This window comes from Mobula hypostoma, chromosome X1 (genome assembly GCF_963921235.1).
Source record: "Mobula hypostoma chromosome X1, sMobHyp1.1, whole genome shotgun sequence".
Lineage (NCBI taxonomy): Eukaryota > Metazoa > Chordata > Chondrichthyes > Myliobatiformes > Myliobatidae > Mobula > Mobula hypostoma.
This window is the reverse complement of record NC_086128.1, coordinates 40574719-40600673: the sequence shown is the minus strand read 5'-3', so window position 1 is coordinate 40600673 and position 25955 is coordinate 40574719. Positions and strand designations below refer to the sequence as shown.

The 25955-nt window shown below is 41.9% G+C and overlaps 1 protein-coding gene across 1 annotated transcript; it reads right to left on the bottom strand.

The window, feature by feature from the left end:
* Positions 1-1991: 1991 nt before the first annotated feature.
* Positions 1992-25954, bottom strand: LOC134340203 (all-trans-retinol 13,14-reductase-like; the record flags this gene model as incomplete). The annotated part of the gene is made up of 7 exons (XM_063037179.1): positions 1992-3774; positions 7828-7987; positions 8743-8909; positions 11299-11408; positions 18987-19125; positions 25709-25828; positions 25912-25954. Coding segments are annotated over 7 exons (885 nt in total), but the record flags the coding sequence as incomplete, so codon positions are not given.
* Position 25955: the final 1 nt, after the last annotated feature.

Below are 25955 nucleotides of genomic sequence, written 5' to 3'. Positions count from 1 at the left end.
CCTCGGATAATTGCTGATTCAAACAAACCCTGAAACTATCCTCGAAAGAATCACTGCGTCCTTTCCCTCGGTGACGAGACAATTTATTCTCAACGATTTAAAGATTCTTCTCGTTCCTCTCTGACTCCGCCTTCTTGGGTCACATGCTTAAAACCCCGCTCCCCGGGTGAAATCTTACTGAATTAAAACGCATTTTTTTTTTATCTTTAAGTTGGTCCTGCATTATGACAACATGAATGACAGTTCGGATATTTCTGCTTAATATACAGTAAAATGTTAAGCGGTACCATTGCACCTGCCCCGCATTTGCTTGAATGCATGACTTTAGGCTGAATCACATCGCTCTTTTGCAAAAGACAATCTACTGACGGAATTTAGCGGGTCGAGCAACGTCTATGGAGGAAATGGAATTGTCGACGTTTTGCATACATTGGCACTCAGTTTGTTGCTCTACATCCAGCGTCTGCACCCCCTTCTTTTACAGCTCTTCACCTTTTCCCACCTATCCAGCTTCTCACTTCACCACCACCGCCCACCCACCTACTTTCCCCCTGACCAGGCTTCACTTATCGCCTTCTAGCTTGATCTCCCCCCCTCCTCCCCGCATACACCACCTTATTCTGGCATCTTCCCCATAATTTTCCAATACTAATGTGAAAAAGACTAAGGAGCTGGTGGTAGAGCTAAGGCACTGGTGACCCCTGTTTCCATCCAGGGGGTCAGTGTGGACATGGTGGAGGATTACAAATACCTGGGGATACGAATTGACAATAAACTGGACTGGTCAAAGGACACTGAGGCTGTCTACAAGAAGGGTCAGAGCCGTCTCAATTTCCTGAGGAGACTGAGGTCCTTTAACATCTGTCGGATGATGCTGAGGATGTTCTACGAGTCTGTGGTGGCCAGTGCGATCATGTTTGCTGTTGTGTGCTGGGGCAGCAGGCTGAGGGTGGCAGACACCAACAGAATCAACAAACTCATTCGTAAGGCCAGTGATGTTGTGGGGATGGAAGTGGACTCTCTGATGGTGGTGTCTGAAAAGAGGATGCTGTCTAATTTGCATGCCATCTTGGTCAATGTCTCCCATCCACTACATAATGTACTGGGTGGGCACAGGAGTACATTCAGCCAGAGACTCATTCCACCGAGATGCAACACAGAGCGTCATAGGAAGTCATTCCTGCCTGTGGCCATCAAACTTTACAACTCCTCCCTTGGAGGGTCAGACACCCTGAGCCAATAGGCTGGTCCTGGACTTATTTCATAATTTACTGGCATAATTTACATATTACTATTTAACTATTTATTACTATTCTATTACTATTTATTATTGATGGTACAACTGTAACAAAAACCAATTTCTCCCAGGATCAATAAAGTATGACTATGACTATTGGAGTCTCGGCCCAAAGTGTCACCTCTTGTCTGCATTAAATTCCACCTGCCACTTTCCATTTTTCTAGCTGGTCCAGATCCCTCTGGCTGCTTTGACAGCCTTCTGCACCGAACCTCAGTTTTATCTGGAAATTTGCTGATCCAGTTTACCACAATACCATCCAGATTGTTGATATATAAAACAATGGACCCGGCCCTCCACTAGTCACAGGCCTCCAATCAGAGAGGCAACCATCTACTCTCTGCATTTTCCAATGAAGCCAATGCTGAATCCAATTTACTACTTCAATCTGAATGCAAAGTGACTGACATTCGTGACCAACTTCCATTGTGGAACCTTTTCAAAGACCATGTAGACAACATCCACTGCCTTTCCTTCATCCATTCAAGTCCTCGTTGAGGGGTCAGCAGTGGAAAGTGAGAGTGGTTTCATGTTCCTGGGTGTTAACATCTTAAAAAATCTATTCCAGGCCCAACATACCAATGCAATTGCAAAGAAGGCAAACCAACAGTTATATTTCATTGAAATTTGAGATTTAATATGTTACCAAAGATTCTAGCATACTTCTACAGATGCACAATGGAGAGCATTCTCACTGGTTGCATCACTGTCCAGTGCACAGGATCAGAAAAATCTGGAGAGAGTTGTAGACTCATCATGGGTATTAGCCTCCCTACCATCAAGGACATCTTTAAAAGGCAATACCTCAAGAAAGCACCATCCATCATGAAGAATCCTTACCACTCAGGACACGCCCTCTTCTCATTGCTTACCACCAAGGAGCTACAGGAGCACACTCAATGCTGTAAGAGCAGCTTCTTCCCCTCTGCCATCAGATTTCTGAATGGTCCATGAGAACAACCTCACTATTTTGCTCTCTCTTTACACTGTTTATATTTTATATTGTAATTTACAGTAATTTTTATGTATTGCATGGTACTACTGAGAAACAAACAAATTTCACACATACATCAATGATAATAAACCCAATTCTGACTCTGATCAAGTCAGACCCTTATCCCTTGATTTTAAACTGCAACCATCTAACTTTAACCACAGACAGTGCACTTTCATTTCATGGTGACCAGCAACTCCATAATTAAACAAATCTTGGTATTTCAGAAGTTTTTATATCCAGTATAAAAGATAAACAACAATGCTCTACAAATAGCATTGGTTTATGATTAGTATTATTGGTTAGATTTTTTATTATTGATGGTTTCAAATCTGGTAGATGCTTAAATGTGACCATTATGTAAATTCCATGCCTGATTTCAGAATGAGGTGAAATGCCACTCTACTGTCTTTGCCATCTGCCAGGACATGCACCAAAGACACCAAACAGTATAAAGTCAAAGCTGCACTGTACTGAATCTGAACTTGCAGAGTATCATAGCCAGTCCTGATAAAAGGGTCTCATCCCAAAATGTCAGCTCTTTATTCCTCTCCAGAAAACCTGCTTGACTTGCTAAATTCCTCCAGCATTCTGTGTGCATTATCATATACATTATTAGTCTCCTTAAGGAAGAATGTTAATAACTTGGAAGCAGTTCGGAGAAGATTGACAAGGTCCTGTAATTGGGAGGAGTGGTTTTGTGAGCAATGATTGAAGTGGCAAAATGTGCACAGTTGGAGTTTACAGAGTGAGAAGAAGTGACTAAAACATAGACTTTGACGGGTCTTAAACAGAGTGGACGTGGACAAGGATGTTTCATATAACAGGAAAAATCTAGAATTTAGATTCAAAAATAAGAAATCACTTTGGAAACAAGTAGCCTGTGTGTGTTTTTTTTTGCAAAGTATCTGGTAATCTGGTTAATTCATGAGATTTATGGCCACTTCTTTGATGTCTGAGCTATTAAAGCATACTTAATGAGTAAGTTTCCAAACAACACAATTCTTGGTGAATCATTGCATATTAAATTTTTAATGATTAATAATCCAAGCAGTGTGACTGGATTCTGAGAGCAAAATAAAGTTACAATTTGCACAAGATAATCTGGATGAACCATCTGTTGTGTACAATACAATTCGTATAGATTTGTTATGTGAAAGGTTATCATCTGTACAAAGACTCAAGAAGCCACTCTTACACTGACACACATCACAGTGACTAAATAGTAGTCCCATAGACAAAATCATCTGAGGCATTTGACCTCCCCTGTCAACATTGGTTATCACTGAAGCAGAATTAAAAAATTAACACCGCATTCTTAAGCATTCTCCGCACATTTAAGCTTCCTTTTTGGCTTCGCCTTTTTTGATGTTCTTCCTAAATTTCAGGATATCGTAGTACAGATTACGGTGAAGAACTTCAGATGCACAAATAATGGCCCCATGGCTGGCTCCAAGGAAACCACATGAAAATACATCCTGACCTGAAAAGATAAAGGTAAGAGGTAGTAGGACATTCACTCCTATTTCCACACTACACTGCAAGCAAACGCAAACACCAGGAATTCTGCAGATGCTGGAATTTCAAGCAACACAGTTGCTGGTGAACGCAGCAGGCCAGGCAGCATCTCTAGGAAGAGGTACAGTCGACGTTTCAGGCCCAGACCCTTCGTCAGGACTAACTGAAGGAAGAGCTAGTAAGAGATTTGAAAGTGGGAGGGGGAGATCCAAAATGATAGGAGAAGACAGGAGGGGGAGGGATGGAGCCAAGAGCTGGACAGGTGATTGGCAAAAGGGATATGGTGCTTCCTGCACGCATGCTGAGCTCATTGACTTCATTAACTTTGCCTCCAACTTTCACCCTGCCCTCAAGTTTACCTGGTCCATTTCCGACACCTCCCTCTCCTTTCCAGAGCTTTCTGTCTCTATCTCTGGAGACAGCTTATCTACTGATGTCTACTATAAGCCTCCTGACTCTCACAGCTATCTGGACTATTCCTCTTCTCACCCTGTCTCTTGCAAAAATGCCATCCCCTTCTCGCAATTCCTCTGTCTCCGCCGCATCTGCTCTCGGGATGAGGCTTTTCATTCTGGGACAAAGGAGATGTCCTCCTTTTTTAAAGAAAGGGGCTTCCCTTCCTCCACCATCAACTCTGCTCTCAAACGCATCTCCCCCATTTCACGTACATCTGCTCTCACTCCATCCTCCTGCCACCCCACTAGGAATAGGGTTCCCCTTGTCCTCACCTACCACCCCACCAGCCTCCGGGTCCAACATATTATTCTCCGTAACATCCGCCACCTCCAACGGGATCCCACCACTAAGCACATCTTTCCCTCCCCCCCTCTATCTGCTTTCTGCAGGGATCGCTCCCTACATGACTCCCTTATCCATTGCGTCCCCCCCATCCCTCCCCACCGATCTCCCTCCCGGCACTTATCCTTGTAAGTGGAACAAGTGCTACACATGCCCTTACACTTCCTCCCTTACCACCATTCAGGGCCCCAAACAGTCCTTCCAGGTGAGGTGACACTTCACCTGTGAGTCGGCTGGGGTGATATACTGCATCCGGTGCTCCTGATGTGGCCTTCTATATAATGGTGAGACCCGACGCAGACTGGGAGACCGTTTCGCTGAACACCTACGCTCTGTCCACCAGAGAAAGCAGGATCTCCCAGTGGCCACATATTTTAATTCCACATCCCATTCCCATTCTGATATGTCTATCCACGGCCTCCTCTACTGTAAAGATGAAGCCACACTCAGGTTGGAGGAACAACACCTTATATTCCATCTGGGTAGCCTCCAACCTGATGGCATGAACATTGACTTCTCTAACTTCCGCTAATGCCCCACCTCCCCCTCGTACCCCATCTGTTATTTAAATACACACATTCTTTTTCTCTCTCTGTCCCTCTCACTATACCCCTTGCCCATCCTCTGGGTTCCCCACCCCCCTTGTCTTTCTCCCTGGGCCTCCTGTCCCATGATCCTCTCATATCCCCTTTTGCCAATCACCTGTCCAGGTCTTGGCTCCATCCCTCCCCCTCCTGTCTTCTCCTATCATTTTGGATCTCCCCCTCCCCTCCCACTTTCAAATCTCTTACGAGCTCTTCCTTCAGTTAGTTCTGACGAAGGGTCTCGGCCTGAAACGTCAATTGTACCTCTTCCTAGAGATGCTGCCTGGCCTGCTGCGTTCATCAGCAACTTTGATGTGTGTTACTGCAAACAAACCATTGTTTTTAAGTGGTTGTTTTAAAATTGAGAAGTTGGACAAAAACCAGCAAAATACTGCATTGCAACACAATTCTATCACTCTGAACTACTTTGACAGTCTGACTAAAAAGTATTTTATTTATTCATTCACAGATCTCATTGACGATGCCAGTATTTATTGTCTGTCCACTTATTGTCTGAACTGAGTGTCTTGTTCAGCTATCAACCACTGAGGGGCAATTTGTGGTCAACCATATTGCTCGACCTAGTGTCACACTTCAAACAGAGCACATTTCAAAGATAGCAGATTTCATTGTCAGTCTGTCAGCTTTGTGATCAACACTAATGATAGCAGCTTTCTTATTCATGCTTTATTTAGTTGCTCATCCTTATTTTATCTGTAAACTCTCCTATCCAGATCTATGGATACTGTTCCAGTAACTTAACCACTGGGTCCAACTTCCAACTATTTGTTTCTTAAATTATACAAAACTTATACATTTGTATATGTTGTTTATATCCAATATATTATAGGGCATATGTTCAAAGGCATGTTTTGCACAATTCATTAATGATAATTGGCTTCATCAAGGAAGGAGTTGTAAGTTTGCGGATGATACGAAAATAGGTGAAGGGGTAGGTAGTGTGAGGAAGCAATGCGATTGCAGCAGGACTTAGACAAATTGGAAGGGTAGGCAAAAAAGTGGCAGATGGAATACAGTGTTGGGAAATGTACGATAATGCATTTGGTAGAAGGAACAATGGTGAAAACTATTATCTAAATGGGGAGAAAATTCAAACATCAGAGGGACCTAGGAGGCCTTGTGCAAGACCCCCAGAGGGTTAATTTACAGGTCGAGTCTGTGGTAAAGAAGGAAAATGCAATGTTGGCATTCATTTCAAGGGGAAAAGAATATTAAAACAAGGAGATAATGCTGAAGCTTTATAAGACACTAGTCAGGCCACACTTGGAATATTGTCAACAGTTTTGGGCCCCTTATCTCAGAAAGGATGTACTGTTATTGGAGTGTGTCCAGAGGAGGTTCACGAGGATGATTCTGGGAATGAAGGGGTTAACATATGAGGAGCGTTTGGCAGCTTTGGGACTGTACTCACTGGAATTTAGAAGAATGTGGGGGGGGAGGAATCTCACTGAAACCTACCGAATGTTGAAAGGACTAGATAAGGTGGTTATGGAGAGGATGTTTCCTGTGATGGAGGCATAAGGAACTAGAGAGCTCAGCCTCAAAATTGAGGGACATCCTTTTAAAACAGAGGTAAGGATGGATTTTTTTTTAGTGAGAAGAGTGGTGAAAGTCTGGAATGCTCCGCCACAGACTGCAGTGGAGGCCAAGTCTGTGGGTATATTTAAATATGCTTCATGGCTAGTTGCTCAAAGCATTTCATAATGGTTGATGTTAATGCCACTGGATGATAGTCATTTAGGCAGGTTACTGTCACATTTTTTGGCACTGGAATGATGGTTGCCGCCTTGAAAAACGAGGGGACAATGGATTGTTCCAGGGAGATGTTGAACATATCCTTCAGCTGGGCTGGAGTCTTTCAGAACCTGACCTGACATTTTGTTGGGCCCTGCAGCTCTATGTGGGTTGACTTTGGCCAGGGACTTCCTCACCTCAATTTCAGCCAGATGAAGTGTCTGCTCTCCTGCAGGGAGGGGTGCCTTCCTCACCAACACTTTGTTCTGAGTATCAAACCAGGTGAAGAAGACATTCAGCCTCTCAGAGAGTGAAGCATTCTGGTCACTGACACGCAGGGTAGTCTGCAATCCTCTGAATTCCCTGCCACCTATTTCTATGTACATAATTTTCTGAAACTTCCACCATCTCCAACAGGATCCCACCAGCAAGCACATCTTTTCCTTCCCCCCACTTTCTGCTTTCCACAGGGATCGCTCCCTACGTGACTCCCTTGTCCATTTGTCCCTCCCCACTGATATCCCTCCTGGCACTTATCCGTGCAAACGGAACAAGTGCTATACCTGCCCCTACATCTCCTCCCTCACTACCATTCAGGAACCTAAACAGTTCTTTTAGGTAAGGCGACACTTCACCTGCAAATCTGTTGGGGTCCTTGTAACTCTCAGACCTTTATCACTGCAGTTGTAATTCAGCTTATCACTGGCTTGCTCCAGCCTCCTCATTTCTGAAGATGTATGCCCTCACTTTTCACTTCAGACTTGCTTTCCATTCACTAGCTCTTAGTGTGAGGTTCAATATTTTTAAGCCAATTGAAAAAATCTTACAGCTTCTATACTGAATGTTAAATTCTTTCCACTGTATGATGTGAGGTAGTATACCTGTTAAGTAAAGGTTCTTGACTGGAGTTTTTGCTCTACAGGAGGCAATGGTCTCTGGAGCGAACCGGGACAAGCCATGGTTAACACCGTACATCTCTCCATGTGAAGCAGCAATGTAAAACTGATTGGTGAGTGGAGAGCCAACATTGATGAACTCAATCTAGAAAGTATTCCAACACAAAGAAGGTAAGTTAGACAAAAGCAATTGGAAAGTAGAAATGACAGCTGTAGTTTACAAGTATTTGTACTCATGACACAGATACAAAAGTTGTAGAAATTTGCAGGACAGGAGGCAACTATTTGGCCCATTGCATCAATGCTGCATGCAAGGATACTTAGTTAACCCCATTTCCATGTTCTTGGTCCATAGACTAGCATGTTATGGCTCATCCAAGTACATAATGTACAAAATACAATATTGATCTCAATCAGCTTTTCAGCCAGCATTCCAGAGGCTTGCCATTCAATGAGTGGATCAAGTTTTTTTTCCTCAATCATCTTGAACCTATCTACCAATTAACTTAAATCCCTGACGAAGGGTCTCAGCTCGAAAAGCTTATTCATTTCCATAGACCCTGCCTAACCTGCTGAGTTCCTCTAGCATTTTGTGTGTGTGTTGCTCAGGATTTCCAGCATCTGCAGAAGCTCTTTTTACAGTATTTATAATTAACTTCTCTGTTAACAATAAATTTCCTTGGATAAGCCATTTATTTCTCACTCTCAATTAAATATCACCAAAAAAATCCCATCCTAGGATGTTTCTTAACTGTTAATCCTTCAATTTATCTTACTGTAGAATAAACTAATAATTTTTACCCTTGCAACATTATCTATGAAAAGCAACTTTCACCATTTAATATTTTATCATTGCAAATACAAAATAGTTTGCTATTATATGATACAAAGTAAGCATACCTTGTCTTTGAGTTGTGAAAAGTACTCAGTAGTTTGGTCAATCAAATTTCTGGCAATATCCATCTTTAAATTTTCATAGTCTTCTCCTCGCTTCTTCACACGTTTATCTTCCCATTTTTCAAACCACTCATAACGTACTATGGTAATTATAACCATACTGGATTTGCCTTTAAATACAAAAGTAGCTTTTTTGATTGTGTTTTCCTCATTTTAAAATTAGCAGAATTGTCCTTGGTGATAGTATTGTGCTTTTGAAACTTAAAAGGCTTGAATGCCCAAAGACATGGTCGTAGCTGACAAGTTCAGTCCTTCCCCAGGGTGGTGAAGTTACTCTAGTGTGAACTTCTCAAGTTATGTTTATGGTAAGGGAAACATGATATGTACTTTAATGTAGCTTGGAATAGGATGGTTGCTGGTCATTCCTCAACTGTGTCTTGGTGACATATGCTTCCATACATTCCAATCTGAATACCTAGTCACTTTTCAATGTGAGCAGCAGGTATGCAGAGTTGTTAATTATCACTGCATCCGAATCTATTCTTGGTTTCATCCTAAATCACCCAATGGCATCCATATATAATAACAGAAACCCTGGCAAGAATGGCTCACATTCCCTTTCCAGCTTAAGTAATATTATATATAGGGCTCCTGATGCCAGAGAGCAATCACCTAATCTTGTGAACAAGACATCAAACCAAAAGTCTTCAGATGCATGCAATACACATCAAAGTTGCTGGTGAACGCAGCAGGTCAGGCAGCATCTCTAGGAAGAGGTACAGTCGACGTTTCGGGCCGAGACCCTTCATCAGGACTAACCGAAAGAGCTAGTAAGAGATTTGAAAGTAGGAGGGAGAGGGGAAGATCCAAAATGATAGGAGAAGACAGGAGGGGGAGGGATGGAGCCAAGAGCTGGACAGTTGATTGGCAAAAGGGATATGAGAGGATCATGGAACAGGAGGCCCAGAGAGAAAGAAAGGGGGAGGGGGGAGAAAAACCCAGAGGATGGGCAAGGGGTATAGTGAGGGACAGAGGGAGAAAAAGGAGAGAGAGAGAGAAAAACTCCAGTTGGCTTTAGGATTCGTTTCCAAGCCTCTCAATTTGGACCTTCTGAGGATCCCAGGTACTCACATTTTATTGACTCTGCCTCTCGCCGCTTCTCCCGTCAAGCTCTGAAGGCGACGCTCTCCGCCATGAGGAGGTACTTGGTGTCCCTATCCCAGACCCTTCCACACCTTCGGGACACTTTCTTCGCCGTCTGTAATGGTCCTACCCGCTATTTCATCCTCCGTCGGATCCACGCCTGCAATCGCCGTTTTTTTGACTTTGTCATGTTAGGCAAAGATCGTAAGATCTTACATTTACGGACTCCAGAGCCTGCCGGCCCCGACGCTAGCAGGCATGTACTTTCAATTGCGGCGCCTGCCATTGATCTCGGCGGCTCCAACACCTCAGGGCATATTCAAAACCCGGACTCCAGCCACGACCATGGACACCTTCACAGTGATTACGCAACCACCAACTGCGACTCCGGCCTTGAACTCCAGGCCGGGTCTTTATGTGCTGCTGTTGTGACTCCCGTCTCCCCTTCCCCCACCAATACTCTGCAATCCCGTCTCCCTCAGATCCCACCGTCAGCTCCTGGGCCCTCAGAGGCTCCATCTTCCTCTCACCCCAACCCTCCCCTCTCCATTGACACCCCCAGCCTCCCCCCTCCCCCCTCTGATCCCAGCTCTCATCCGTGCCGGGTCTTTACCATCCCCTCTGACCTTCAACTCTCTGAGGCAGAACGCTCTGTTAATAAGTTTTGCTAAATGGCAAAAGAGTCAAAATGAGAAAGATGGGAAAGGCAAACAACAGGAATTCTGCAGATGCTGGAAATTCAAGCAACATGCATCAAAGTTGCTGGTGAACGCAGCAGGCCAAGCAGCATCTATAGGAAGAGGTGCAGTCGACGTTTCAGGCCGAGACCCTTCGTCAGGACTAACTGAAGGAAGAGCTAGTAAGAGATCTGAAAGTGGGAGTGGGAGGGGGAGATCCAAAATGATAGGAGAAGACAGGAGGGGGAGGGATGGAGTCAAGAGCTGGACAGGTGATTGGCAAAAGGGATATGAGAGGATCATGGGACAGGAGGCCCAGGGAGAAGGAAAAGAGGGAAGGAGGTGAACCCAGAGGATGGGCAAGGGGTATAGTCAGAGGGAGAAAAAGGAGAGAGAGAAGGAATGTGTGTATATAAATAACAGATGGGGTACGAGGGGGAGGTGGGGCATTAGCAGAAGGATCTCCCCCTCCCCCTCTTAAATCTCTTACTAGCTCTTTCTTCTCGGCCCGAAACGTCAACTGTACCTCTTCCTACAGATGCTGCCTGGCCTGCTGCATTCACCAGCAACTTTGATGTGTGTTGCTTGAATTTCCAGCATCTGCAGAATTCTTCGTGATTGCATCTTCAGATACATGTTCAACAATGTCATGTTTTCTTAGCGACCTGTTAGGGAGCAACTATAATGCAAGGTGCAATATTGGTGTAGAGCTTCTAAATCAATACCTGCTGCCAATTACCTTCAAACCTGTCATTCCAAGTAGGATCTTTAGCTGATGGAAAGGATACAAACATGATTGGACATCTTTCAGTGAAATCTTTATCCTTGAGTGAGAAGTATTTTATGAATCTGAAATAATATCAATGAAAAGTACAGCTAACAGTTTATTCATTTAACAACCTTGGAATCTGCATAGCAGATTGTAATTTAATAATCTACAAACGTTTGTAGAAGAAAATTCTTTTTATCTGTCAGATTCTCAGAATAGTTAAAACATTACATTCAATAACCTTTGATATATAGCCAGTTACCAAGTCATCCCCAAGAGGTCCCCCATTGTGCCTGCTCCTAATGCAGATAATTGGGAAATCAGGGTCACAGGGACTGAAATGGTCATACAACCATCGAATGTTCATTGATATCATTGCAGATCTGTTTCTGTCATTCTCCTTGCATAACAGAAATGCCAGTCCTGAAAAATTCTTAGCAATTTGCACAAAGATGGCATGGTAGCAAAAGGACAGCACAGTAGCGTAATGGTCAGTGCAATACTTTACAGCACCAGCTGTAAGCTCGGGGTTCGATTCCCACTGCTCTCTGTAAGCAGTTTGTATATTCTCCCCATGACCACGTGGGTTTCCTCCAGGTGCTCCTGGACCCTTCCACATTGCAAAGATGTACGGTTAGGGTCAGCAAGTTGTGGGTATGCTATGTTGGCGCTAGAAGCAAAGCAACACTTGCCCAGCACAATCCTCACATTTGATTGGTCATAAATGATGTATTTTACTATATGCTTTGACATACATATAAAGTTAATCTTTATCATTATTTCTGGTTCTCAGTAAGTTTGTGGTTTTACATAGTGGATTTCTCAGAGCCACCTCCATATTCTACCCATTGCTAACAGTTCTCAGTTAATTGTGGGGGCTGAGTGTGTTGGATTTTACAACCTAAAACACTGGCAGTTTTGTCTATGAGTTGTGCCACCTGTCTGGCATTATTTTGATTAACAGTGTGTGAGAACAATGGGAGGTGGCTAGGTGGGGAATTGTAGAAAAGAAACCAAATGTTGGTCCCAAATCTTGACAGACTCCAACTGCAATATCATGGTGACAAGTACCTTCAGTGGCCTTTGTACATAACAGAAAAGAAGGTGGTAGATGTTGCTTGGAATGGAGGCTTTACTTAAGGTTAAGTAAACTAATACAAGCCCATAAAACAAAGGAGCGCAGACTGAGGCCATTTGGCCATCAAGCCAGCTTTGCCACTGCATCATGGCTGATTTATTATCTCTCTCAACTCCACTCTCACGTCTTCTCGTTGCAACCTTTGACACCCTTACTAATCAAGAACCTATCAATCTCTCTTTAAATATTCCCAATGACTTGGCCTCCACAATCACCTGTGGCAATGAAGTCCAGATTCACCATGCTCTGGCTAAAGAAATTCCTCATCTCTGTTCTAAATGAACATCCTTCTATTCTGAGCTGTGCCCTCTGGTCCCAGACTCCCCCACTACATGCAACATCCTCTCCATATCCACTCTATCTCGGCCTTTCAATATTTGATAGGTTTCAATGAGATCCCCCCTCATTCTTCTAAACTCCAGCGAGTACAGGCCTGGAGCCATCAAATGCTCCTCACACATTAACCCTTTCATTCCTGGGATCACTCTTATGAACCTGTTGCTGTGGACAAATGTGAATCGACATGTTTTAATCAGGTCTTTGTGTTTCTTGTTTATCTGTACAACTTTCACCCATGTGATTATATCTTTTTTCATACATCTTTAAATTTCTAATTTTTCATCAATGGACGCTGAAATTATTTGGATGTGGAATTGAAACTAGTTTGTCTTTAGTTCAGGGAATGGTTGATGTGTCAGTATGTGTAAAGGCAAATTCACCAAGGGTTAGGTTGTGATTATACGGGCAATGGGAAAAATGTCCCTCTCGTGTCTGTAGTTCTTCTTTCTTTTTAAATCTTTTTATTGAATAAGTATACAAAAAGGTAAGCCATATAGACACTAATACATTGTTAGAATATAATAAAATTACAGAAGATATTAATACAAAAAAAAACTACAAACAATGTAATTTAAACATAACATACCAAGGTAACATAATAGTATACTAATTTTATATATATATATATATATCAATGGAGAAAAAGAAAAAAAAACCCCCAAAAAAAACCCACCGTGCAACTAACTAAAGCAACGCAAAGCAATGGGCTAACTTGAAACCAAACAGAGTTAAACTTAAAATCACGTCCTCAATCCCGACCTCCATTAAAAACAGTGAAAAAAACAAGAAGGGTATATATTACATTAAATGAAAATATTGAATAAAAGATCTCCAAGTCTGCTCAAATTTAAATGAGGAGTCATACAGATTGCTTCTAATTTTCTCCAAGTTCAAGCATAATATCGTCTGAGAAAACCAAAAAAAGGTAGTTGGAGCATTAAGCTCTTTCCAATGTTGTAAGATACATCTTTTCGCCATTAAAGTAAGAAATGCAATCATTCTACGGGCAGAAGGAGAAAGATTACTGGAAATTTTAGGTAGTCCAAAGATAGCAGTAATAGGGTGAGGAGAGATATCTATATTCAATACCTTGGAGATAATATTAAAAATGTCTCCAAAAAGTTTCCAAAGTAGGGCAAGACCAAAACATATGAGTTAAAGAGGCTATCTGCCCCGGACATCTATCACAAAAAGGATTAATATGAGAATAAAAGCGCGCTAACTTATCTTTGGACATATGTGCTCTATGAACAACTTTAAATTGAATTAGGGAATGTTTAGCACAGATAGAGGAAGTATTGACTAATTGTAAAATCTGCCCCCAGTCATCCACAGAAATGGTAAACCCCAATTCCTGTTCCCAATCTACCCTAATCTTATCAAATGGAGCTTTCCTAAGTTTCATAATAATATTATAAATCATAGCCGATGCACCTTTCTGACATGGATTAAGGTTGATTATAGTATCTAAAATGTATGTAGGAGGGAGCATTGGAAAGGAAGGAAGTATAGTACTTAGAAAATTTGTAACTTGTAAATATCTTTAAAAAATGTATTCTTGATAAATTCTATTTATTAGATAATTGTTCAAACAACATAAGGGAACCATCTAAAAATAAATCCAAAAACCGTGAAATACCCTTAGTCTTCCAAATTTGAAAAGCATGATCCGTAAAAGAGGGAGGAAAAAATATGTTACCTAAAATAGGAATCGCTAACCCAAATTGATTAAGATCAAAAAATTTTCTGACTTGAAACCAAATACGCAAGGTATATTTAACTATCGGGTTAGACACCTGTTTAAGGCATCTCCAATCAAAAGGAAGAGAGGAACCTAAAATAGAGCCAAGTGTAAAACCCTGAACAGATTGTAATTCCAATGCTACCCATTTAGGAATGGATAGTATATCCTGGTCCAGTAACCAGAATTTCATATGTCGAATATTAATTGCCCAATAATAAAATCTAAAGTTAGGTAATGCTAAACCTCCATCTCTCTTAGCTTTCTGTAAATGTATTTTACCCAGTCTCGGGTTTTTATTCTGCCAAATAAATGAAGAAATTTTAGAGTCAACTTTGTCAAAAAAAGATTTTGGAACAAAGATTGGTAACGCCTGAAATATATATAAAAATTTTGGCAAAAAAAAATCTTAACTGCGTTAATACGACCAATCAAAGTTACATATAAAGGAAGCCATTTAGATGAAAGTTGAGTAATATGGTCTATTAATGGTAAAAAGTTAGCCTTAAATAAATCTTTGTATTTACAAGTAATTTTAATCCCAAGATATGAAAAATAATTATTAATCAATTTAAATGGAAATTTATAATATAAGGGAAGTTGTTTATTAATCGGAAAGAGTTCACTCTTACTAAGATTTAATTTATAACCTGAAAAAAGACCAAATTGTGCTAATAACTCTAAAACAGCCGGGATGGATTTTTGAGGATTAGAAATATATAAAAGTAAATCATCAGCATAGAGTGATAATTTATGGGACTTTAAGCCCCGAGTTATCCCAGTAATATTTGGAGATTCCCGAATGGCAATTGCAAGAGGTTCTAATGCAATATCAAATAATAAGGGACTAAGAGGACAGCCTTGTCGAGTACCTCGAAAAAGAGAGAAAAAAGGTGAACTTAAAGAGTTAGTACGGACCGAGGCCACAGGAGAATAATATAAGAGTTTAATCCAGGATATAAATTTCAAGCTGAAATTATACCTTTCAAGCACCTTAAATAAATAAGGCCATTCTACTCTATCAAAAGCTTTCTCGGCATCTAAAGAGATAACACACTCAGGAACATTTTGTGAGGGAGTATAAACGATATTTAACAGTGTACGAATATTATAAAAAGAGTAACGACCTTTAATAAAACCCGTTTGGTCTTCCGAAATAATAGAGGGAAGTACTTTTTCTAATCTATTTGCTAATAACTTAGAAAAAACTTTAGAATCAACATTGTAGTTCTTGTACATGAGATGCCGTATCACTTCACCCTACCACTTTGTTTCTTGGCCCACATCTTCATTATCCTGGTCTCTACTTGCTTTCATTGGCATCTTGCTCCTTGTGAATTCCATTTTAGTTTCAAAATTACCAGAATGGACTCGGTCCTCCAGTGGGGCGAGAGCTTAGGCCTATGGGGATGTGTTTGGAGGGATGTAGATGTTAGGGTTAGGGGTAGGGTTGGTTTGATGCAGATGCAGGCCTCCCTGATTAAATGAAAGATTATCCTCTTATACCTGCTCTGATTTTCTCAATCTAACCTACTTATTTTTGCCTTAATTATTGGGCCTAGTGTTGACATTTTGGGGAGTATGTTTTTATTTTCTAGCCCACATTTTTAGGCTTCACTTAGGACACATGTCTGTAGTGTTTCAATCCATCTTCTCTCTGCTCTTTTTCTTTGAACCTTTGACCAGTTTTTGTTCGTTTTCAGGCCCAGGATTTCCACAGAAAAAATTCCATGGTGCAGGAAGTGTCTGCTAACTAGTCTGTTCTGGTTTTGTCTAGTAATATTACTAAGATGCCCTGTGAGCCTTTGTTACCTGTCACCCCTATGTATATAATGAGAGATTGTTTACACTGAATTACATATAGCAGGTTCTGCTGTTCACGAGTTATTCTCTGCTCCATCTGAGCCCACTTTCCAGTAGCTCTTTAAGATTCTAAGGTATTTGCATGTCCTGCAGCTTCTGACCCTACAGTTTGGTACTAACTAGTATGTCCCTTAAGTTTTTACCCCTCTTGAATGCTGAAACTATAGAACATTAACCCAATGCCCCCTCCTTCTGCTTTGACTTCCTCAAAACGGGTTTTGACTGCCCTGTGGATATTCTCCGCCATCTGCCTGTATCCTGTTATGAGTGTTAGTCTCCTTGCTATATTGTTCTGTGGTCTGGGATTTGTGGCACTTTCAAACATGTCAAATCTGACTTTTTGAAGTTTTCATCCACTGTAGCCCCGTGTCTAAGTGCAGTGAAGATGATGGTAGTGGCCTGGTGGAAGTCCTCAGCCCTGGTGCAAATGAGGTGAAACCGGGTCAGCTGTACCTTGACAAAGCCTCTGAAAGTGTTTGGGATGGTGGCTACTTGTACACAGAAGGGTGTAGGTGTCTGTGGTTTAAAAAAAATACTTTGGTGGCTAGTTTCTGGCTACAGTTTAAGTACCATGCTGTCCAGGAAATCCATACTCTTCCTGCTTGTTGTGGCCTTAACTTTAATGGATGGGTCATGAGTGTCCAGCATTCGGATGAATTCTTCCAATTCTGACTCAGAATGTGTTCACACACCCCAGATATTGTTCAAATATCTGTACAGGCATATGGGTTTTTTTCCCAGGCACTTTGGATAAGCTGTTTTCTCCCGCTTTGCCATGCATATATTGGCAAAGCTGGAGCAAACTTCTTCCCCATTGCCGTGCCCTTGACTTGAAAGTAGAATTCATTATTGACTTCAAAATTATTCTTTGCCAGGCTGACGTAAAGAAGTTTTACCGAGGCTTCGTCTAGTCTCTCTGGATGAGGGCTTTCCTGTCTGAAAGTCTATGCACCAATATAGAAACAATGTCCACGGTGAAAAGTATAGCCGCCAGGGGCACTGACATAGAATTGACTAGCTGGATGAAATGGCAAGTGCCTTTGATGTAGCTGGGGTGTTTTTGCCATAGCTGGTTAAGGAAAGCATCCATGTACTTAGCTATCCTGTATGATTCACTGCCACAGTCTGAGGAGATAGGCTTGCCAGGAGGTATTCTCCAGGAATGGTCCACAAGTCTGAGTTCTTGTGTATTTTGGGCAGAATATGCAACTTTCTCGCCCGTGGCTGTGTACCTGTCAGATACTCCACTGTTCTTCCTTGAGATAGTTAGCCCTCCTCAGTTCTTCCAAAATGTTCTTAATTTTCTCCTGTGTTTTCTCGTACATGGGTTCTGGCAGTTTATTGTAGAGTTCTGTGTTGTTTAATTGTCTGTGTGCCTCAAACAGGTATTGTTGCCTCTACTGCTCTCTTTATCTGCTGGTTTGATAACAATCTCATTTCCTTTAAGCTCTTTCAGGGCTGCTCTGCCTTTCCTAGTTAGATTAAGTTTATCGCAAATACACCAAGGTTTAGGGTTAGCTTTCTGTCCAGTTTCTCTCCACTCTTGGCTTGGCAACTTTAGCTGAATTCATCATGATTGCACAGTTGAAATTGAAGTTCAAGTTTATTGTCATTCAAACATACGGTGCAAAACAGAGTGCATATAGTCATACACAGCACATAGTCACAAAATAACATCAAGTCCCTGACAGGCATGGCCTGAAGATTGACAAAATGTAAGGTATATGTTTATGTAAGGCAATGTTACTGACACTATTATAATAAAACAAGCAGTATAAATATGTGAAACAGCAGCAATAAAAGATGAAAAGTGACCAGTGCAGGATGAGAGTGTGTCTGTGAGTTGGGGAGTTGGGAGCAGGGGCAGTGTGTAAAGAAGAAGCTTATAATAATATTGAATGCAAGGAAAAGTTAGTGGTTCCATCCATTGTACCACTAACTTTTCCTTGCATTCAATATTATTATAACCAATAAATGAAAGTCTTCAAAGAAAATTGGAAATAAATTATAGTAACGAATCAATAACTTTCCTCCCAGTTGCTCATAGCATGACCAGATTGAAATACTGTATATAAACCATTTGAGATTCCAGGTCATTCCAAGAATATCAGCAATACTTCCTCATATATGCTTAGTATCATAATAAAGTAAGCCAAAGTCAGCATGGTTTCCTTAAGGGCACTGCCTCAGAACTGAAGGATGTCCTTTTGGAACAGAAATGAGGAAGAATTTCTTTAGCCAGTGGTGAATCTGTGGAATTCACTGCCACAGATGGTTGAAGAGGCCAAGTCATTGGGTATATTTGAATCGGAGATTGACAGGTTCTTGATTAGCCAGGGTGTCAAAGGTTACAAAAAGGCAGGAGAATGGGGTTAAGAGGGATAATAAATCAGCCATGATGGAATAGCAGTGCAATCTTGATAGGCCAAATGGGTTAGTTCTACCCCTACATATTATAGTTTTATGGTTTATATTTGTGAACCACATTCACGTTATTTCACAAAATTCAATCTAACGAACATAGGAGAGTTATCTACTAGAAGTTTTGTCATCATTTAAAGCACTAGATTGACTTACAGCTCATCAATATTATTCTCCTTAAAGAACCAGTAATTTGCTGCTTTCAACCCCAACTCTTCTGTAGTACCATTAAGGCCAACAAATACGCTTAATCCTGCCACTCCATGCTGCAGCGAGCTCAGCAGTGCCTGGATTGCTGTGGGGCCAACAGAAAGATTAATTACCATCAAATCTGCCGACCACTGAAGGAATTATTTTCAGGCTCCCAGATATTATTGGCAAGTGTAACAGGCTTTTTTTTTCCCCGTTGTCTTGATCTGAAATGCCATCAAAACAATGGTAAATTATTAAAAAACCACTGTGAGTTCCTCAGAAATGACCAAGATGGAGCTCAGCTGGAATAAGGTAAATGAAAAATAATGGTTGCCGTAACTATCATTGCACATCATTAGGGACTTCCACTGAGAAAAACATCTACTTCCATACTTATCAGTACCAAGATGGTAGGCTTATTCAGAAAGTTAGAAGGCATGGGATCCAGGGAAGTTTGGCCAGGTGGATTCAGAATTGGCTTGCCTGCAGAAGGCAGAGGGTGGTGGTAGAGGGAGTACACTCAGATTGGAGGATTGTGACTAGTGGCGTCCCACAAGGATCTGTTCTGGGACCTCTACTTTTTGTGATTTTTATTAACGACCTGGATGTGGGAGTAGAAGGGTGGGTTGGCAAGTTTGCAGACGACACAAAGGTTGGTGGTGTTGTAGATAGTGTAGAGGATTGTCAAAGATTGCAGGGAGACATTGATAGGATGCAGAAGTGGGCTGAGAAGTGGCAGATGGAGTTCAACCCGGAGAAGTGTGAGGTGGTACACTTTGGAAGGACAAACTCCAAGGCAGAGTACAAAGTAAATGGCAGGATACTTGGTAGTGTGGAGGAGCAGAGGGATCTCGGGGTACATGTCCACAGATCCCTGAAAGTTGCCTCACAGGTAGATAGGATAGTTAAGAAAGCTTATGGGGTGTTAGCTTTCATAAGTCGAGGGATAGAGTTTAAGAGTTGCGATGTAATGATGCAGCTCTATAAAACTCTGGTTAGGCCACACTTGGAGTACTGTGTCCAGTTCTGGTCACCTCACTATAGGATGTGGAAGCATTGGAAAGGGTACAGAGGAGATTTACCAGGATGCTGCCTGGTTTAGAAAGTATGCATTATGATCAGAGATTAAGGGAGCTAGGGCTTTACTCTTTGGAGAGAAGGAGGATGAGAGGAGACATGATAGAGGTGTACAAGATAATAAGAGGAATAGATAGAGTGGATAGCCAGCGCCTCTTCCCCAGGGCACCACTGCTCAATACAAGAGGACATGGCTTTAAGGTAAGGGGTGGGAAGTTCAAGGGGGATATTAGAGGAAGGTTTTTTTACTCAGAGAGTGGTTGGTGCGTGGAATGCACTGCCTGAGTCAGTGGTGGAGGCAGATACACTAGTGAAGTTTAAGAGACTACTAGACAGGTATATGGAGGAATCTAAGGTGGGGGCTTATATGAGAGGCAGGGTTTGAGAGTCGGCACAACATTGTGGGCCGAAGGGCCTGTACTGTGCTGTGCTGTTCTATGTTCTATGTTAGACCTGAACCAATGTTATGCTTCACATGACTACTGGATCAAGTAAAGCCTAGAATTTCCCCACTGACTCAATGGTGCCTCATTTATCATTTCAGTAATAAAATGCGCAAAGATTAACCCCAGAAATTAAACCCACATTGTTATGAATGATTTTCCAACCTTTCCATTGCTCCCAGCTTCCTTTGACTACACCTTTCTGCCATTGGAAACATTACGTTGGTAGTTGGATAGTCAATCGTCTCCTTGCTGCTAGGGATTCAGGAGATACGGAATTATATATGTGAATGTAGCAGGCGTCCATTCAAACAAAAATCGGTCTTCAATTCTTAAACTGCAAACAGTAATCAGTTTGAAATCAAAAGGGCAGCTTTGTAAAGAAACAGTACTGTCAACAAACCATAGTTGGGAGTTGGCTGCCCAAGAGATACGGTTTGCAAAGTGCTTTGACCATCAGACATCAGCCAAACAGAAGACAATGGTGGTATGCTAATATAGGCATCCATTAGTCTTGTGAGACCATGGATTTGCTCCTTGGAAGGTTTCCAGGATGCAGGCCTGGGCAAGGTTGTATGGAAGACTGGCAGTTGCCCATGCTACAAGTCTCCCCTCTCCACGCCACTAGGGCCGATACAGCTTGGCACCGGTGTCGTCGCGGAGCAATGTGTAGTTAAGTGCCTTGCTCAAGGACATAACACGCTGCCTCAGCTGAGGCTCAAACAAGCGACCTTCAGATCACTGGACCGATGTCTTAACCACTTGGCCACGCGCCTACATCAAATCAAGCAATACTGTTTAAGTTATTTTGCACCATTGTTGCTGAGATCATAGAAGCTTCCAGTCCAAAGCAACACACACAAAATACTGAAGGAACTTAGCAGGTCAGAAATGAGCAAACAGCTGACATTTCAGGTCAAGACCCTTCTTCAGCTTCCAGTCCAGGCTATTTTGGCACTTAACACATCAAACATAGTCACAGACATAGAATGCTCCTCTTGCAGTATGTGGGAAGGCAGGGAGACCTCCAGTGTCCCTGAGGACTACAACTGCAAGATGTGCATCCAGCTGCAGCTTTTAAAACTCTGCATTAAGGAGTTGGAGCTAAATGAACTCCGGATCATTCAGGAGGCTTAAGGGATGATAGATAGGACACAGAGAGGTAGTTACACCCAAGGTACACGACACAAGAAACTGGGTGACGAGCAGGAAGGGGCAAGGAGTTAAGGAGACAGTGCAGAGTATCCCTGTGACCATCCCCTTCAGCAACAGGTATATCACATTGGAGATTGTTTTTTTTTGGGGGGGGGCGGGGAGATGACCTTACACAGGAAAGTCACAATGGTCATGTCTCTGGCACTGAGTCCAGCTCTATGACTCAAAAGGGAAAGGGCACATTGTGGTGATAGGCAATTCATTAGTTAGGGGAATGGACCAGGAAATTCTGTGGGTGAGAATGAGCTTCCCAGGTGGTATGTTGCCTCCTGGGTTCCAGGGCCTGGGACATCTCAGATCAAGTAGATGAACAGAATAAGTATTTTGCATCAGTCTTCACTGTGGACAACACTAGGAGTATGGTGGAAGTTCCAGGTGTCAGGGGGCATGAAGTGAGTGAAGTCACCGTAACTAGAGAGTAGGTTCTTGGGAAACTGAAAGGTCTGTAGGTAGATAAGACACCTGGACCAGATGGCGTACACTCCTGGATCCTGAAAGAGGTGGCTGACGAGATTGTGGAGGCATTAGTAATGATAATTCAAGAATCACTAGATTCAAGACAGGAAAATTGCAAATGTCACTCCACTCTTCAAGAAGGGAGAGAGACTGAAGAAAGAAAACTACAGGCCAGTTAGTGGTTGGGAAGACGTTGGGAGTCGATTATTAAGGATGAGGTCTCATGGTGCATGATAAAATAGGACGTAGTCAGCATAGTTTCCTCAAGGGAAAATCTAGCCTGACAAATCTGTTGGAATTCTCTGAAAAAATATCAAGCAGGATAGACAAAGGAGAATCGGTTGATGCGTATACTTGGATTTTCAGAAGGCCTTTAATAAGGTGCCACACATGCGGCTTGCTTAACAAGCTATGAGCCCATGGTATTACAGGAAAGATTCTAGCATGCATAAAGCAATGGCTGATTGGCAGGAGGCAAAGAGTGGGAACAAAGGGAGCCTTTTCTGGTTGGCTGTCAGTGACTAGTGGTGTTCCACAGGGGTCTGTGTTGGGACCGATTCTTTTTACGTTATATGTCAATGATTTGGAAGATGGAATTGATGGCTTTGTTGCAAAGTTTGCAGACGATATGAAGATACGTGGAGCAGCAGGTATTTTTGAGGAAGTAGACTACAGAAGGACTTAGATTAGGAGAATAGGCAAAGAAGTGGCAGATGGAAGAGTGTTGGGAAGTGTATGGTCATGCACTTTGGTAGAAGTGAAAGGGTTTGACTATTTTCTAAGTAGAGAGAAAATACAAAAAAAACACGGAGGTGCAAAGGGACTTGGGAGTCCTTGTGCAGGATTCTTTAAAGATCAATTTGCAGGTTGAGTCTGTGTAGATGGAAGGCAATTCCAATGTTAGCCTTCATTTCAAGAGGACTAGAACATAAAAGAATGTAATGTTGAGACTTTATAAAGCACTGGTAAGGCCTCACTTGAAGAATTGTGTGCAGTTTTGGGCCCCTTATCTTAGAAAGACTGTGCTGAAACTAGAGAGTGTTCAAAGGAGGTTCACAAAAATGATTCCAAGATTGAATGATTTGTCATATGAAGAGTGTTTGCTGGCTCTGGGCCTGTGTTCACCAGAATTCAGAAGTATGAGGAGTGACCTAATTGAAACCTATTGAATGGTGAAAGGTCTTGATAGAGTAGATGTGGAGAGGATATTTCCTATGGTGAGAGAGTGCAAGACCAGAGGACACAGCTTCAGAATAGAAGGGTGTCTTTTTAGAACAGTGATGAGGAGCAATTTCTTTAGCCAAAGAGTGGTGAAACTGTGGAATTCATTGCCACAGCCAACTGTGAAAACCAAGTTTTTATGCTTATTTAAGGCAAAGACATAGATTCTTGATTGGTCAGGGCATGAAGGGATAGAGGGAGAAGGCAGGAGATTGAGGTTGAGAGGTGCTTGTGTTCTAAGAGTCGATCCTCACAACATTGATGTTGGGTGCCTGGGATTGCTGTACTTAGAAGCTTTTAGACCATCCTTGTGAATTGCTTCATCTCAGCAAAGCTATTGAGAGTCTCCCATCTTAGAATGGAAGGACAAGTTTTCTTCAGTACTTTGAATCTGACAATGTCACTATAACTATTGAAATTTTATTGAATCATTTGCTGTTACCTTTGATCTAAAGACCATAAAACAGGAAGTGATTTGAGTCTAGAGAGAGTCAAATGAGAAGATATCCAGGAGAATGTTTGCTTGTTGAGATGAATAAACACCTTTTATATCAACTAGCTTCAAATGTCTCTCTGGTTCACAGTCCCAACAATCGCCACTATTACATTCCAGACAAAGGGACTGCCTTTTAAGCAGGTAAATTGTAATTCATGTTCCTTTTGACAAAACAATGAATTGAAATTTCATTTTAAACAATGCACCTTACCACCAGTGCTCTTTGCTGGAATGATTTGGTTATTTCTTTCAATACTAGGCTCAGCGACTAGGCAACATTTTTCATATGCCTCTAGAACACGAGCCCAAACAATGCCACCGTTTCCATTATTCAATGAGCCAAGTTAAACTGGTGGCTCCTCAACCTCAAACAATAATCCTTCTGAACAATAAACTGCTCACTCCCCTCACTGAGCTATTATAACGGAGCACAATAGCAGAGTGATTAGCACAAAGCATTACAGTACCAGGGGTCAATTCCTGACACTGTCTGTAAGGAGTTTGTACATTCTCCGTGACCTCGGGTTTCCTCCAGGTGCTCCAGTTTCCTCCCACAGTCCAAAGACCTGCCGGTTGATAGGTTAATTCATCATTGTACATTGTCCCGTGATTAGGATAGGGTTAAATCAGTGGGCACTGCTCGAAGGGTCAGAAGGGCCAACTCCGGATTGTATCTCAATAAAATAACAATTCAGTTGCTTTGAACCTGGCCATATGACTGGCATATTTTGAAATAAATAGGTTAATAATGGTCCTAAGAACAAAGACCCAAAGTCAATCACAGCCATTTTCTGAACCTTCAGAACCTTCAAGTAAACAAAAAACAGGAAGGGAAACTATGTTATAGGTTGCAGACTCCAAAAAGGGGAAATAGTATCACTATTTAGTATTAATCAAATAAAAGCAAGGATTTTACTGCTGAGGCTTTACAAGGTGTTGCTTAGACCAGATTTAGAATACTGTAAGCAATTTTAGGCTCGTATCTAAGGAAAGATGTGCTAGCTCTGGAGAAGGTCTAGTAGAAGAGGCTCACAAGAATGATTTGGGGAATGAAGGGCTCAATGTACAAGAACCATTTGATCTCTCTGAGCCTGTACCTGATGTTGTTCAGAAGGACAAGGGGATCTCATTGAAATATACCAAATATCGAAAGACATGAATACTGTGAACATGGAGAGGATGCTTCCTTTAGTAGGAGAGCCTAGGACCTGAGGGCGTAGCCTCCGAATAAAGGGACATCTCTTTAAAACTGAGATGAAAAGGAATTTCTTCAGCCAGAGGGCTGTGAATGTCTAGGACTTGTTGCCACAGAGGGCTGTGGAGTCAAAGTCATTGGACACATTCAAGGCAGAGATTGATAGGTTTTTAAAAACACAAAAGATACAGCAGATGCTGTAAATCTTAAGCATCTCACGCACACAAAATGCTGCAGGAACTCAGTGAGTCAGGCAGCATCTATGGAGGGTCCATATTCCTCCATGGATGCTGCCTGACTTGCTGAGTTCCTCCAGTATTTTGTGTCTTAGTAGACTCTTAATTGGTAAAGGAGTTACAGGTTATTTGCAGAAGACAGAATAATGGGGTTGGGGGGAAGCCTGATGGAGCAGACTCAATGAACTGAATGATCTAAGTCTCCTCCATCTTATCAAACAATTCAATAAGTGAGAAAAATTGAAATAATCAGTTATGTCCCAGTTGGTCCTGAATCACTTGCTTTAAGCTGTAGATTTGCTTGTCTCTGTATATTTTGCAATCAAGAAGTTCTCTTATGCACACACCTGGTTTACTTTGCACTTCACGTGGTAATAGTTGCTCATAGGTATTAAATATTCCTGCATCAGAAATCACAATGGGAGCAAACAGGTTTATTTCATCCTCACCCTTCTTCACAGTCACACCTACCAAGAAAAGATAAAACTTGATTCGCAAAAAATAAATCTCCCTCCTCAGTGAGAAACAAAAGCATTGAATTCGCACCTACCATATGCTGCACCATCTTCATTTACTAATATACGCCGAACAGGT